Source organism: Oncorhynchus nerka, linkage group LG27 (assembly GCF_034236695.1).
Source record: "Oncorhynchus nerka isolate Pitt River linkage group LG27, Oner_Uvic_2.0, whole genome shotgun sequence".
Lineage (NCBI taxonomy): Eukaryota > Metazoa > Chordata > Actinopteri > Salmoniformes > Salmonidae > Oncorhynchus > Oncorhynchus nerka.
In genome coordinates, this window is record NC_088422.1 from 106878037 (window position 1) to 106890607 (window position 12571).

General features: G+C 42.8%; 1 protein-coding gene across 1 annotated transcript in view; it reads left to right on the top strand.

Moving 5' to 3' along the window:
- The window catches only part of LOC115122683 (synaptic vesicle glycoprotein 2B-like), a 47354-nt gene extending 35081 nt beyond the window's left edge, over positions 1–12273 (top strand). Inside the window, exons 5-13 of the mRNA XM_065012512.1 lie at positions 1804–1937; positions 3047–3136; positions 3581–3694; positions 5184–5272; positions 5504–5668; positions 5802–5935; positions 8893–9096; positions 9960–10119; positions 10454–12273. Coding sequence (XP_064868584.1) covers positions 1804–1937; positions 3047–3136; positions 3581–3694; positions 5184–5272; positions 5504–5668; positions 5802–5935; positions 8893–9096; positions 9960–10119; positions 10454–10637 — 1274 coding nt within the window. The 3' untranslated portion in view covers positions 10638–12273. The remainder of the gene's footprint in view (positions 1–1803; positions 1938–3046; positions 3137–3580; positions 3695–5183; positions 5273–5503; positions 5669–5801; positions 5936–8892; positions 9097–9959; positions 10120–10453) is intronic.
- Positions 12274–12571: the final 298 nt, after the last annotated feature.

Genomic DNA, 12571 nt, shown 5'->3' on the forward strand with positions numbered 1-12571 from the left:
ATGATGATGGTGATGATGAGGATGATGATGGTGATGATGATGATGGTGATGATGGTGATGATGTGGTGATGATGGTGATGATGGTGGTGAGGATGATGATGGTGATGATGATGATGGTGATGATGATGATTCTGATGAGGATGATGATGTTATTATCATTATTATTGTTGTTGATGTTGTTGATGTTGTTGTTGTTGTTGTTGATGTTGTTGATGTTGTTGATGTGTGATGTTGTTGATGTTGATGTTGTTGTTGTTGATGTTGTTGTTGTTGATGTTGTTGATGTTGTTGATGTACCCCACCGTTCAAAAGGTTCACTTAGAAATGTCCTTGTTTTTGAAAGAAAAGCAATTTTTTGGCATATTAAAATAACATCAAATTGATCAGAAAAACACAGTAAACATTAAATTGGTCAGAAATACAGTGTAGACATTGTTAATGTTGTAAATGACTGTTGTAGCTGGAAACGGCTGATTTATTTATGGAATATCTACATAGGCGTAACAGAGGCCATGTCTCGCATGGAAGAGTCTTCATTTCTCAAAACAAGAATAGACTGATGAGTTTCAGAAGAACGTTCTTTGTTTCTGGCCATGTAGAGCCTGTAATCGAACCCACAAATGCTGATGCTCCAGATACTCAACTAGTCTAAAGAAGGCCAGTTTTATTGCTTCTTTAACCAGAAAGACAGTTAACAGCTGTGCTAACAACATAATTGCAAAAGGGTTTTCTAAATGATCAATTAGCCTTTTAAAATGATCATCTTGGATTAGCTAACACAACGTGCCATTGGAACACAGGAGTAAGTCGCTCTGGATAAGAGCGTCTGCTAAATGACTTAAATGTAAATGTAAATAAAGGGCCTCTGTACACCTATGTAGATATTCCATTAAAAATCAGCCGTTTCCAGCTACAACAGTCATTTACAACATTGACAATGTCTACACTGTATTTCTGACCAATTTAATGTTACAGTGTTTTTCTGATCAATTTAATGTTACAGTGTTTTAATAACCAACAAATAATGTGCTTTTCTTAAAAAAACAAGGACATTTCTAAGTGACCCCAAATTTTGAACGGTAGTGTATGTTGTTGTTGATGTATGTTGTTGTTGATGTATGTTGTTGTTGATGTATGTTGTTGTTGATGTATGTTGTTGTTGATGTATGTTGTTGTTGATGTATGTTGTTGTTGATGTATGTTGTTGTTGATGTATGTTGTTGTTGATGTATGCTGTTGTTGATGTATGTTGTTGTTGATGTATGTTGTTGTTGATGTATGTTGTTGTTGATGTATGCTGTTGTTATTGTTGGTGATGTTGTTGGTGATGTTGATGTTGTTGATGTATTTTGATGATGTAAGTTGTTATTATTGTTGTTGTTGTTGTTATTGTTGTTGTTGATGTTGTTGTTGTTATTGTTGTTGTTGATGTTGTTGATGTTGTTGATGTATGTTGTTGATGTTGTTGATGTTGTTGTTGTTGATGTTGTTGTTATTGTTGATGTATGTTGTTGATGTATGTTGTTGATGTTGTTGTTATTGTTGTTGTTGATGTTGTTGTTGATGTTGTTGTTGATGTTGTTATTGTTGTTGTTGATGTTGTTGATGTATGTTGTTGTTATTGTTGATGATGATGTTGTTGATGTTGTTGATGTATGTTGTTGTTGATGTTGTTGATGTTGTTGTTGATGTTGTTGTTATTGTTGATGTATGTTGTTGTTATTGTTGATGATGATGTTGTTGTTATTGTTGTTGATGTTGTTGTTGTTGTTATTGTTGATGTTGTTGTTGATGTTGTTGCAGGCTGGGGCATTAGCCTGGGGACACAGTACCAGATCCACACCTGGAGAGTATTCATTCTGGTGTGTATGTTTCCAGCCATCATTGCCCTCGTTGGACTGGTCTTCATGCCAGAGAGTCCACGCTTCTTCCTGGAGGTAACAGACTGTGTGTGTGTGTGATGTGTATGTGGTATGTGTATGTGTATGTGTGTGTGTGTGTGTGTGTGTGTGTGTGTGTGTGTGCCACAGAGCATTCTGATATTATGACTCAGCAGCCACATAGCATTCTGATATTATGATGACTCAGCATTCTGATATTATGATGACTCAGCATTCTGATATTATGATGACTCAGCAGCCACAGAGCATTCTGATATTATGATGACTCAGCATTCTGATATTATGATGACTCAGCAGCCACATAGCATTCTGATATTATGATGACTCAGCATTCTGATATTATGATGACTCAGCAGCCACATAGCATTCTGATATTATGATGACTCAGCATTCTGATATTATGATGACTCAGCAGCCACATAGCATTCTGATATTATGATGACTCAGCATTCTGATATTATGATGACTCAGCAGCCACAGAGCATTCTGATATTATGATGACTCAGCATTCTGATATTATGATGACTCAGCATTCTGATATTATGATGACTCAGCAGCCACAGAGCATTCTGATATTATGATGACTCAGCATTCTGATATTATGATGACTCAGCATTCTGATATTATGATGACTCAGCAGCCACATAGCATTCAGCCTCTCCAAAAAACAAACAGGAAGTAAATCACACTGCTGTAAAGGTTGAACATCTCCCCCCAGTCCCTTATTCCTTTTACATGGTATTGTACAATCTTAGAAAAAAGGGGACCAAAAAGGTTCTTCTGCTTTCCCAATAGGTTAACCACCTTTGGTCCCAGGTAGGACCCTTTTTGATTCCAGGTAGAACTCTTTTGGGTTCCATGTAGAACCAAAAGGGTTCCACCTGGAAGCAAAATGGGGTTCTCCACAATGTTCATGGGACATGGAACCCCTACATGGAACCCAAAATAGTTCCTTCTGGAACCAAAAAGGGTTCCACCTTGAACCAAAAGGAGTTATCCTATGGGCACAGCTGAAGAACCCTTTTAGGTTCTAGATGGCACCTTTCTTCTATGATTGTACCTGTATATTTCATCTTCTATGGCATTGCATATTCCAGTAGCTACATGTGATAGACTGACAGATGTTTCTGTCTGTCTCTTCTCAGAATGGGAGACATGACGAGGCCTGGATGATTCTGAGACAGGTCCATGATACCAACTGGAAGGCCAAGGGAGAACCTGAGAGGGTATTCACTGTGAGTACACCACCGGTCAAACCAACTCTCCTCTAGTACAGTCATCTAAAGAGGGTGTTCAACTCTCCTCTAGTACAGTCAACCAGAGAGGGTATTCACTGTGAGTACACCACCGCTCCTCTAGTACAGTCAACCAGAGAGGGTATTCACTGTGAGTACACCACCGCTCCTCTAGTACAGTCAACCAGAGAGGATATTCACTGTGAGTACACCACCGCTCCTCTAGTACAGTCAACCAGAGAGGGTATTCACTGTGAGTACACCACCGCTCCTCTAGTACAGTCAACCAGAGAGGGTATTCACTGTGAGTACACCACCGGTCAAACCAACTCTCCTCTAGTACAGTCAGGAGAACCATACTCCTAGTTCAATCTAATGTTATATAATCACTATTTTCTCTCCAACAATATAATATGATATAATCTCTCCTGTCCCTCCTGTCAGGTGTCCAACATCACGACTCCTAAGACCCAGGAGGATGAGTTCATTGAGATCCAGAGTGACACTGGAACATCCTTCCAGCGCTGGACTGTCAGACACACCAACCTCCTCAAACAGGTAACAGCTGGACTGTCAGACACCAACCTCCTCAAACAGGTAACAGCTGGACTGTCAGACACACCAACCTCCTCAAACAAGTAACAGCAGGACTGTCAGACACACCAACCTCCTCAAACAGGTAACAGCAGGACTGTCAGACACACCAACCTCCTCAAACAGGTAACAGCTGGACTGTCAGACACCAACCTCCTCAAACAGGTAACAGCTGGACTGTCAGACACCAACCTCCTCAAACAGGTAACAGCTGGACTGTCAGACACCAACCTCCTCAAACAGGTAACAGCAGGACCGTCAGACACCAACCTCCTCAAACAGGTAACAGCAGGACCGTCAGACACCAACCTCCTCAAACAGGTAACAGCTGGCCTGTCAGACACCAACCTCCTCAAACAGGTAACAGCAGGACCATCAGACACCAACCTCCTCAAACAGGTAACAGCTGGACTGTCAGACACCAACCTCCTCAAACAGGTAACAGCTGGACCGTCAGACACCAACCTCCTCAAGCAGGTAACAGCTGGACTGTCAGACACCAACCTCCTCAAACAGGTAACAGCTGGACCGTCAGACACCAACCTCCTCAAACAGGTAACAGCTGGACTGTCAGACACCAACCTCCTCAAACGGGTAACAGCAGGACTGTCAGACACCAACCTCCTCCAACAGGTAACAGCTGGACTGTCAGACACACCAACCTCCTCAAACAGGTAACAGCTGGACTGTTAGACACACCAACCTCCTCAAACAGGTAACAGCAGGACTGTCAGACACACCAACCTCCTCAAACAGGTAACAGCTGGACTGTCAGACACCAACCTCCTCCAACAGGTAACAGCAGGACTGTCAGACACACCAACCTCCTCAAACAGGTAACAGCTGGACTGTCAGACACCAACCTCCTCAAACAGGTAACAGCTGGACTGTTAGACACACCAACCTCCTCAAACAGGTAACAGCTGGACTGTTAGACACACCAACCTCCTCAAACAGGTAACAGCAGGACTGTCAGACACACCAACCTCCTCAAACAGGTAACAGCTGGACTGTCAGACACCAACCTCCTCCAACAGGTAACAGCAGGACTGTCAGACACACCAACCTCCTCAAACAGGTAACAGCTGGACTGTCAGACACCAACCTCCTCAAACAGGTAACAGCTGGACTGTTAGACACACCAACCTCCTAAAACAGGTAACATATGATTCAATCAGTGTCCAGCGACTGTCAACACAACACCTCAGCCATTACACCAAGAGATCCTAAACACTAGGAGGATGCCTGGTGTTAGATTGCTACAATACATATTCTTGATTTAAAATGTTAGAGGTTTTGAACATTGTCAATAACACTGCTCATAAGAGTGTGTTGAAAACTGTCAATAGCACTGCTCATAAGAGTGTTTTGAAAACTGTCAATAGCACTGCTGATAAGAGTGTGTCTGAACCAGGAGGATGACTTTTTTGTGTTGTTGCTTCTATGTCTCCAGGTGATGCAGAACATGATGTCCCTGGCAGCACCAGACCTCAGACTGCAGGGTCTGTTCCTGGCTATCGTCTGGTTCACCATGGCCTTCAGGTAAACAAACAGTAGTAACCTTTTGTTGTGAGTATATTCAACAGATCCCCCTGTTATCCCATCAGGGGTGCTCCTCAACCAACACAGGAGATATCCAATCCAGTCAAAGCTCTCCAGATGGGGAAACGTCTGCATATCTAACACGTGATAGCTTGCTACCTGTCGAGAGCACTGCCAAGTCACTATTGGACGTGTCAATCATGACGGGGTACTGTTACTTCTGTGTCTCAGCTACCACGGACTGTCGGTGTGGTTCCCTGACATGATCAAGTACATGCAGTATGAGGAGTACGAGTCCAAGGTGAAACTCTTCCATCGAGAACGAGTGGAGCGATTCCACTTCAACTTCTCCCTGGTCAACCAGATCCACAAAGAGGGAGAATATGTCCATGACAAGTATGTCACAGATGGGATATTTTGAGTGGACAACTAGTACGTTACAACGTTGTCAGATGTCTTCCCTGAAGCAGGGCTGTTCTCTCTCTCTCTCTCTCTCTCTAAAAAAAACCTTGTGCTATCTCTTATCTAGGTTCATGGATATAGAGATCAAGTCTGTGAAGTTTGAAGATTCCCTGTTTGAGAACTGTTACTTTGAGGACGTCAGGTCGACCAACACGTACTTTGAGAACTGCACCATCAAGAACACGGTCTTCTATAACACAGGTAGGTGTTATATCTGTGGATTCTCACAAATCAATCCATTTGTCCCTTATTCAAGAACACAGTCTTCTATAACACAGGTAGGTGTTATATCTGGATTCTCACAAATCAATCAATTTGTCCCTGATTCAAGAACACAGTCTTCTATAACACAGGTAGGTGTTATATCTGGATTCTCACAAATCAATCAATTTGTCCCTGATTCAAGAACACAGTCTTCTATAACACAGGTTGGTGTTATATCTGGATTCTCACAAATCAATCCATTTGTCCCTGATTCAAGCGCCATAGAGAGACCAGACAAGGTTGTACAATGTTTCCCTTGCTGTTAAGCAATGTGAGGTGTATTATGTATGTGATGTACAGTGCATTGGGAAGGTATTCAGACCCTTAGCCATTGATATGTGAGGTGTATTATGTATTATTTACGTTACAGTCCTATTCTAAAATGGATTCAAAATAAAAAAAAATCCTTATCAATCTAAATCCTCACAATGACAAAGCAGATTTTTTTTTTTTCATGTTTGCTAATTTATAAAAAATAAATACCTTATCTTCTTGAGACTATGGGGCAGTATTTTGATGTTTGATGAAAAACGTGCCCAAATTAAACTGCCTATTTCTTGGGTCCAGAAGCTAGAATATGCATATAATATGCAGATTAGGATAGTAAACACTCTAAAGTTTGTGAGTATAACAGAACAGATATTGCAGGCGAAAACCCGAGGAAAATCCAACCAGGAAGTGCTGTTATTTTGAAACCTCTGTTCCATTGCATGCCTACCCTCCATTTAAAGGGATATCAACCAGATTCCTTTCCCTACAGCGTCCACAAGGTGTGAACAGTATTTAGACATAGTTTTAGGCTTTTATTCTGAAAAATGAGCGAGAATGATCACATCGCGTCAGTGGATAGCTGTGTGTCCCCAGAGTTTTGCGAGTAGCTTGGAGCAGACCTTATCTCTCTCTCTCCTATTGAAAAAGCTACCGTCCGGTTGAAATATTATCGATTATTTATTGTAAAAACAACCTGAGGATTGATTATAAAAAACGTTTGACATGTTTCTACGAAATTTACGGATACTATTTGGAATTTTCGTCTGCCCGTCGTGATCAACACGATCCTGTGGATTACTCAACAAAACGCGCCAACCAAATGGAGGTCTTTGCATAGAAAAATAATCTTTATTGAACAAAACAAACATTTATTGTGTAACTGGGAGTCTGGGAATATCATCAAAGGTAAGCGATTCATTTTATTGCCTTTCTGAGTTTCGTGACCAATCTACTTTGCTGCTAGCTGTTTGTAATGTTTTGTCTGCTGAGAGAGCTGCCGTCACATAAACGCTTGGTTTGCATTCGCTGTAAAGCTTTTTTGAAATCTAACATGCCAGGTGGATTAACAACAAGTTAAACTGTGTTTTGGTATATTTTGGTGTGATTTCATGAAAATTAAATATTTTTAGTAATTTCATTTGAATACAGCGGATGCAATACAGCGGATGTTGACGAAAATGATCGGGAAAGGGATCGGTGCGCCAAGAGGTTATTTACATTGAGCTTCTTTGCTTTAAGACTCAAACATGAGCTCAGGTGTATCCTGTTTCCATTGATCATCCTTGAGATGTTTCTACAACTTGATTGGAGTCCACCTGTGATAAATTCAATTGATTGAACATGATTTGGAAATGCACACACCTGTCTATATAAGGTCCCACAGTTGACAGTGCATGTCAGAGCAAAAACCAAGCGATGAGGTCGAAGGAATTGTCCATAGAGCTCCGACACAGGATTGTGTCATGGCACAGATCTTGGGAAGGGTAACACATTTCTGTCCCGAAGAACAAAGTGGCCTCCATCATTCTTAAATGGAAGAAGTTTGGAATCACCAAGACTCTTCCTAGAGCTGGCCGCCCGGCCAAACTGAGCAATTGGGGGAGAAGGGACTTGGTTAGGGAGGTGACTAAGACGCCCATGTTCACTATGACAGAGCTCCAGAGTTCCTCTGTGGAGATGGGCGAACCTTCCAAAAGGACAACCATCTCTGCAGCACTCTAGCAATCAGTCCTTTATGGTAGACTGGCCAGATGGAAACCACTCCTCAGTAAAAGGCACATGACAGCCCACTTGGAGTTTGCCAAAAGGCATCTAAGGACTCTCAGTCGATGAGAAACAAGATTCCAGTTTCGCTTGAATACCAAGCATCAAGTCTGGAGGAAACCTGGCACCATCCCTACAGTGAAGCATGGTGGTGGCAGCATCATGCTGTGGGGATGTTTTTCAGTGGCAGGGACTGGGAGACTAGTTAGGTTTGAGGGAAAGATGAACTGAGCAAAGTACAGAGAGACCCTTGATGAAAACCTGCTCCAGAGCGCTCAGGACCTCAGACTGGAGTGAAGGTTCACCTTCCAACAGGACAATGACTCTAAGCCCACAGCCAAGACAATACAAGGGTGGCTTCGGGACAAATCTCTGAATGTCCTTGAGTGGCCGAGCCAGAGCCCGGACTTGAATCCAATCGAACATCTCTGGAGAGACCTGAAAATAGCTGAGCAGCGACGCTCCCTATCCAACCTGACAGAACTTGAGAGGATCTGCAGTGAAGAAACTACCCAAATACAGGTGTGCCAAGCTTGTAAGCGTCACACCCGAGAAGACTCAGTGCTGTAATCGCTGCCAAAGTGCTTCAATAAAGTACTGAGTAAAGGGTCTGAATACCTATGTAAATGTAATATTTCCATGTTTAAATTTTAAGACATTTGCAAAGATTTCTAAAAACCTGTTTTTGCTTTGTAATTATGGTGTAGATGTATGAGTGAAAAAAACTAAAACATTTTAGTGTAATACTGTAATGTAACAGAAAGTAGGAAAAGTGAAGGGTTCTGAATGCTTTCTGAATGCACTGTAAACGTCCCCTTATGATCTCATTTGGGACTGTCCTTTATCTCCGTGACTGGCAGACCTTTGGGAAGACTCTAAGTTTATAGACTGTCGGATGGAGAATGCCACGTTTCTCCATCCGAAGAAAGGCTGCCATCTGAACTTCCAGGAGGAGAACGACATCGTCATCTACATGGTCAGCTTCCTGGGGAGTCTAGCGACACTGCCAGGCAACATCCTGTCAGCCCTCTTCATGGACAAGATAGGAAGGATCAAAATTATAGGTGAGGGAAGTGAAGACACATATGTGGCTCAGTGGGAAAATAATCAATGGTACAAAACCACCTGAAACTATGGCAGCAACTCTGAAATCATTCTCTCTCTCTGTCTGTCTCTTTCACTCTGTCTCCCTCTTTCTCCCTCTCTGCTCCCCCCTCTCTGTCTCTCTGTCTCTCTCTGTCTCTCTCTCTCTCTCTCTCCCTCTCTCTCTCTCTCTGTCTCTCTCTCTCACTCTGTCTCCCTCTCTCTCCCTCTCTGCCCCCCCCTCTCTGTCTCTCTCTGTCTCTGTCTCTCTCTGTCTCTGTCTCTCTCTCTCTCTCTCTCTGTCTCTCTCTCTCTCTCTCTGTCTCTCTCTCTCACTCTGTCTCCCTCTCTCTCCCTCTCTGCCCCCCTCTCTGTCTCTCTCTGTCTCTCTCTGTCTCTCTCTCTCCCTCTCTGCCCCCCCTCTCTCTGTCTCTCTGTCTCTCTGTCTCTCTCTCTCTCTCTCTCCCTCTCTGCCCCCTCTCTCTGTCTCTCTGTCTCTCTGTCTCTCTGTCTCTCTCTCTCTCTCTCTCTCTGTCTCTCTCTCTCTCTCTCTCTGTGTCTCTCTCTCTCTGTGTCTCTGTCTCTCTGTCTCTCTGTATCTGTCTCTCTCTCTCTCTCTCTCTCCCTGTCTCTCTCTCTCTCCCTGTCTCTGTCTCTGCCTGTCTCTGCCCCCCTCTCTGTCTCTCTGTCTCTCTGTCTCTCTGTCTCTCTCTGTCTCTCTCTGTCTCTCTCTCTCTCTGTCTCTCTCTCTCTCTGTCTCTCTCTCTCTCTCTCTCTCTCTCTCTCTGTCTCTCTCTCTCTGTCTCTGTCTCTGTCTCTCTCCCTGTCTCTCTCTCTCCACCAGGTGGTTCTATGCTGATATCAGCAGTTTGTACGTTCCTCCTGCTCCTCAGCTTCAGTCAGGGAGCAGTTATATTATTTCAGTGCCTTTTCTACGCTACCAGCGTCGCGGCCTGGAACGGACTGGAGGTCATCACAGTAGAAATCTACCCTTCTGCTAAAAGGTACAGAGAACCACAATCCCAATCCCCATGTCAATGTCCTGGTATCAGACGGATGTTTGTGTTGTTCATGATGAGGGATTTAGGTGGTCATTGGAAATTGTGAATAACTGAAGGAGTTTTGTGGATAAATACTATAAATCAAAGGTTTTCAACTGGTTTTGCCTCGGGACCCAAACTGAAGCAGGTTGTTTCAAATTGAACCAGGTAGTTTTTAACTCAGACACCTGTGATCCATTCAAAACCTCCCGACCCGCCGGTTGAGAACCACTGTTGTAAACTGTCCGTTAAGCACCTGTCCTAAACCCACCGATGTCTGTACCTCTCTCTTCCTCAGATGCACAGCGTTCGGAGTGCTGAACGGTACCTGTAAGCTGGCAGCCATTATTGGCAGCGTCATCTTTGCCAAGTTCATCGGCATCACAAAGATCATCCCCATTTTCCTGGCGTTCGCAGCGCTGGCCTGTGGAGGTCTGCTGGCCACCAAACTGCCGGACACACGGGAGAAGATCCTGGAGTGAAAACAGCTAAACATCTACAGCATCAAGGGTTGTAAAATTCCTGTGACTTTCCACAGGTTCTCAAAACATCTTTGGTGGGGGAGGATTCCCAGACTTCCTGCTTAAACGTGGGGGAATTTGGGGAAAGTTAGTGGAATTTTGCAAACCTTTACAACGTCACGGCCAAATAAAGATGTCTGTACATATAGGTTGGTCCAGTTGGGAGAGAGAGAGACTTCCACATGTGAAGTGAGTTGTGTGTGTGTGACAGAATTAGGGGGAGGGGCTTTCTGTTCCCATGGTGATGTATAGAACGAACGGTACCCTCATCAAGACATGTCACCATTTTACATTGTTTGATATTGTGTTTTTCTTCTGTACACCTCAAAATACCACCCAGGTAGAGCAGGACATGTCACTCTGTATTTGGTAGGTTTTAAAATGTGTTTTAAATTATTTTAAATGAAAGAATTACGAGAGATGAGAAATATATCTACTTGGAAGATGACAGACAGTTTTACCATGTTGTGCTTTGATTTTTAAAACTAACTGTTCAGGAAAGGTATTGGGTTGACATTTGGGTTGGAATTCAACGACGGCTAAGGTTTCAACGTAACGCTATTTTACGATTCAGAACCAATTTTCCATTGGTTCAGAAACCCCTCCATTCTATTCCACAACCCCCCTTCTTCCCAAGGACTCCATTTACATATATTCATCCCTGTGTATCGCTCAGCATCTGGTCTTCAACTCCTGTTGTATCTATTAACCAGGACCACAACCTCTTCTGCTGTACAGTGGATGCATCTGTTGACGTACCAATATGTTTGTTGTATTGTTTGTGTTCAGTCTCTCGTTGTCCAGAAGAGCTGTGTTCTAGATACTGATTCTATTAAATCCTGTCTAGTCTGTGTTCAGTCTCTCCTTGTCCAGAAGAGCTGTGTTCTAGATACTGATTCTATTAAATCCAGTCTAGTCTGTGTTCAGTCTCTCCTTGTCCAGAAGAGCTGTGTTTTAGCTACTGATTCTATTAAATCCTGTCTAGTCTGTGTTCAGTCTCTTCTTTTCCAGTAGACTGATACTGATTATATTAAATCCGGTCTAGTCTGTGTTCAGTCTCTGCTTTTCCAGAAGAGCTGTGTTCTAGATACTGATTCTATTAAATCCTGTCTAGTCTGTGTTCAGTCTCTCCTTGTCCAGAAGAGCTGTGTTCTAGATACTGATTCTATTAAATCCAGTCTAGTCTGTGTTCAGTCTCTGCTTTTCCAGAAGAGCATCTTGTCTTCAGCTCCTGTTGTATCTATTAACCAGGACCACAACCTCTTCTGCTGTACAGTGGATGCATCTGTTGACGTACCAATATGTTTGTTGTATTGTTTGTGTTCAGTCTCTCGTTGTCCAGAAGAGCTGTGTTCTAGATACTGATTCTATTAAATCCTGTCTAGTCTGTGTTCAGTCTCTGCTTTTCCAGAAGAGCTGTGTTCTAGATACTGATTCTATTAAATCCTGTCTAGTCTGTGTTCAGTCTCTCCTTGTCCAGAAGAGCTGTGTTCTAGATACTGATTCGATTAAATCCTGTCTAGTCTGTGTTCAGTCTCTGCTTTTCCAGAAGAGCTGTGTTCTAGATACTGATTCTATTAAATCCTGTCTAGTCTGAGTTCAGTCTCTTATTTTCCAGTAGACTGATAGTGATTCTATTCAATCCTGTCTAGTCTGTGTTCAGGCTCTCCTTGTCCAGAAGAGCTGTGTTCTAGATACTGATTCTATTAAATCCTGTCTTGGTTGTCTGTTGCCATGACAATGTAAGATTAGTTTTTTTCTAAAATTATGTGAAAATGTGAGTTTAGACACTTTTATATTTTACTCTATTTTTAAAGTCACTAAGTATCATTTACAACACAGCCCAACTCTGTGCCTCCAGTACCCCCACTCTGGTCCTCCAGTATCCCCCAATA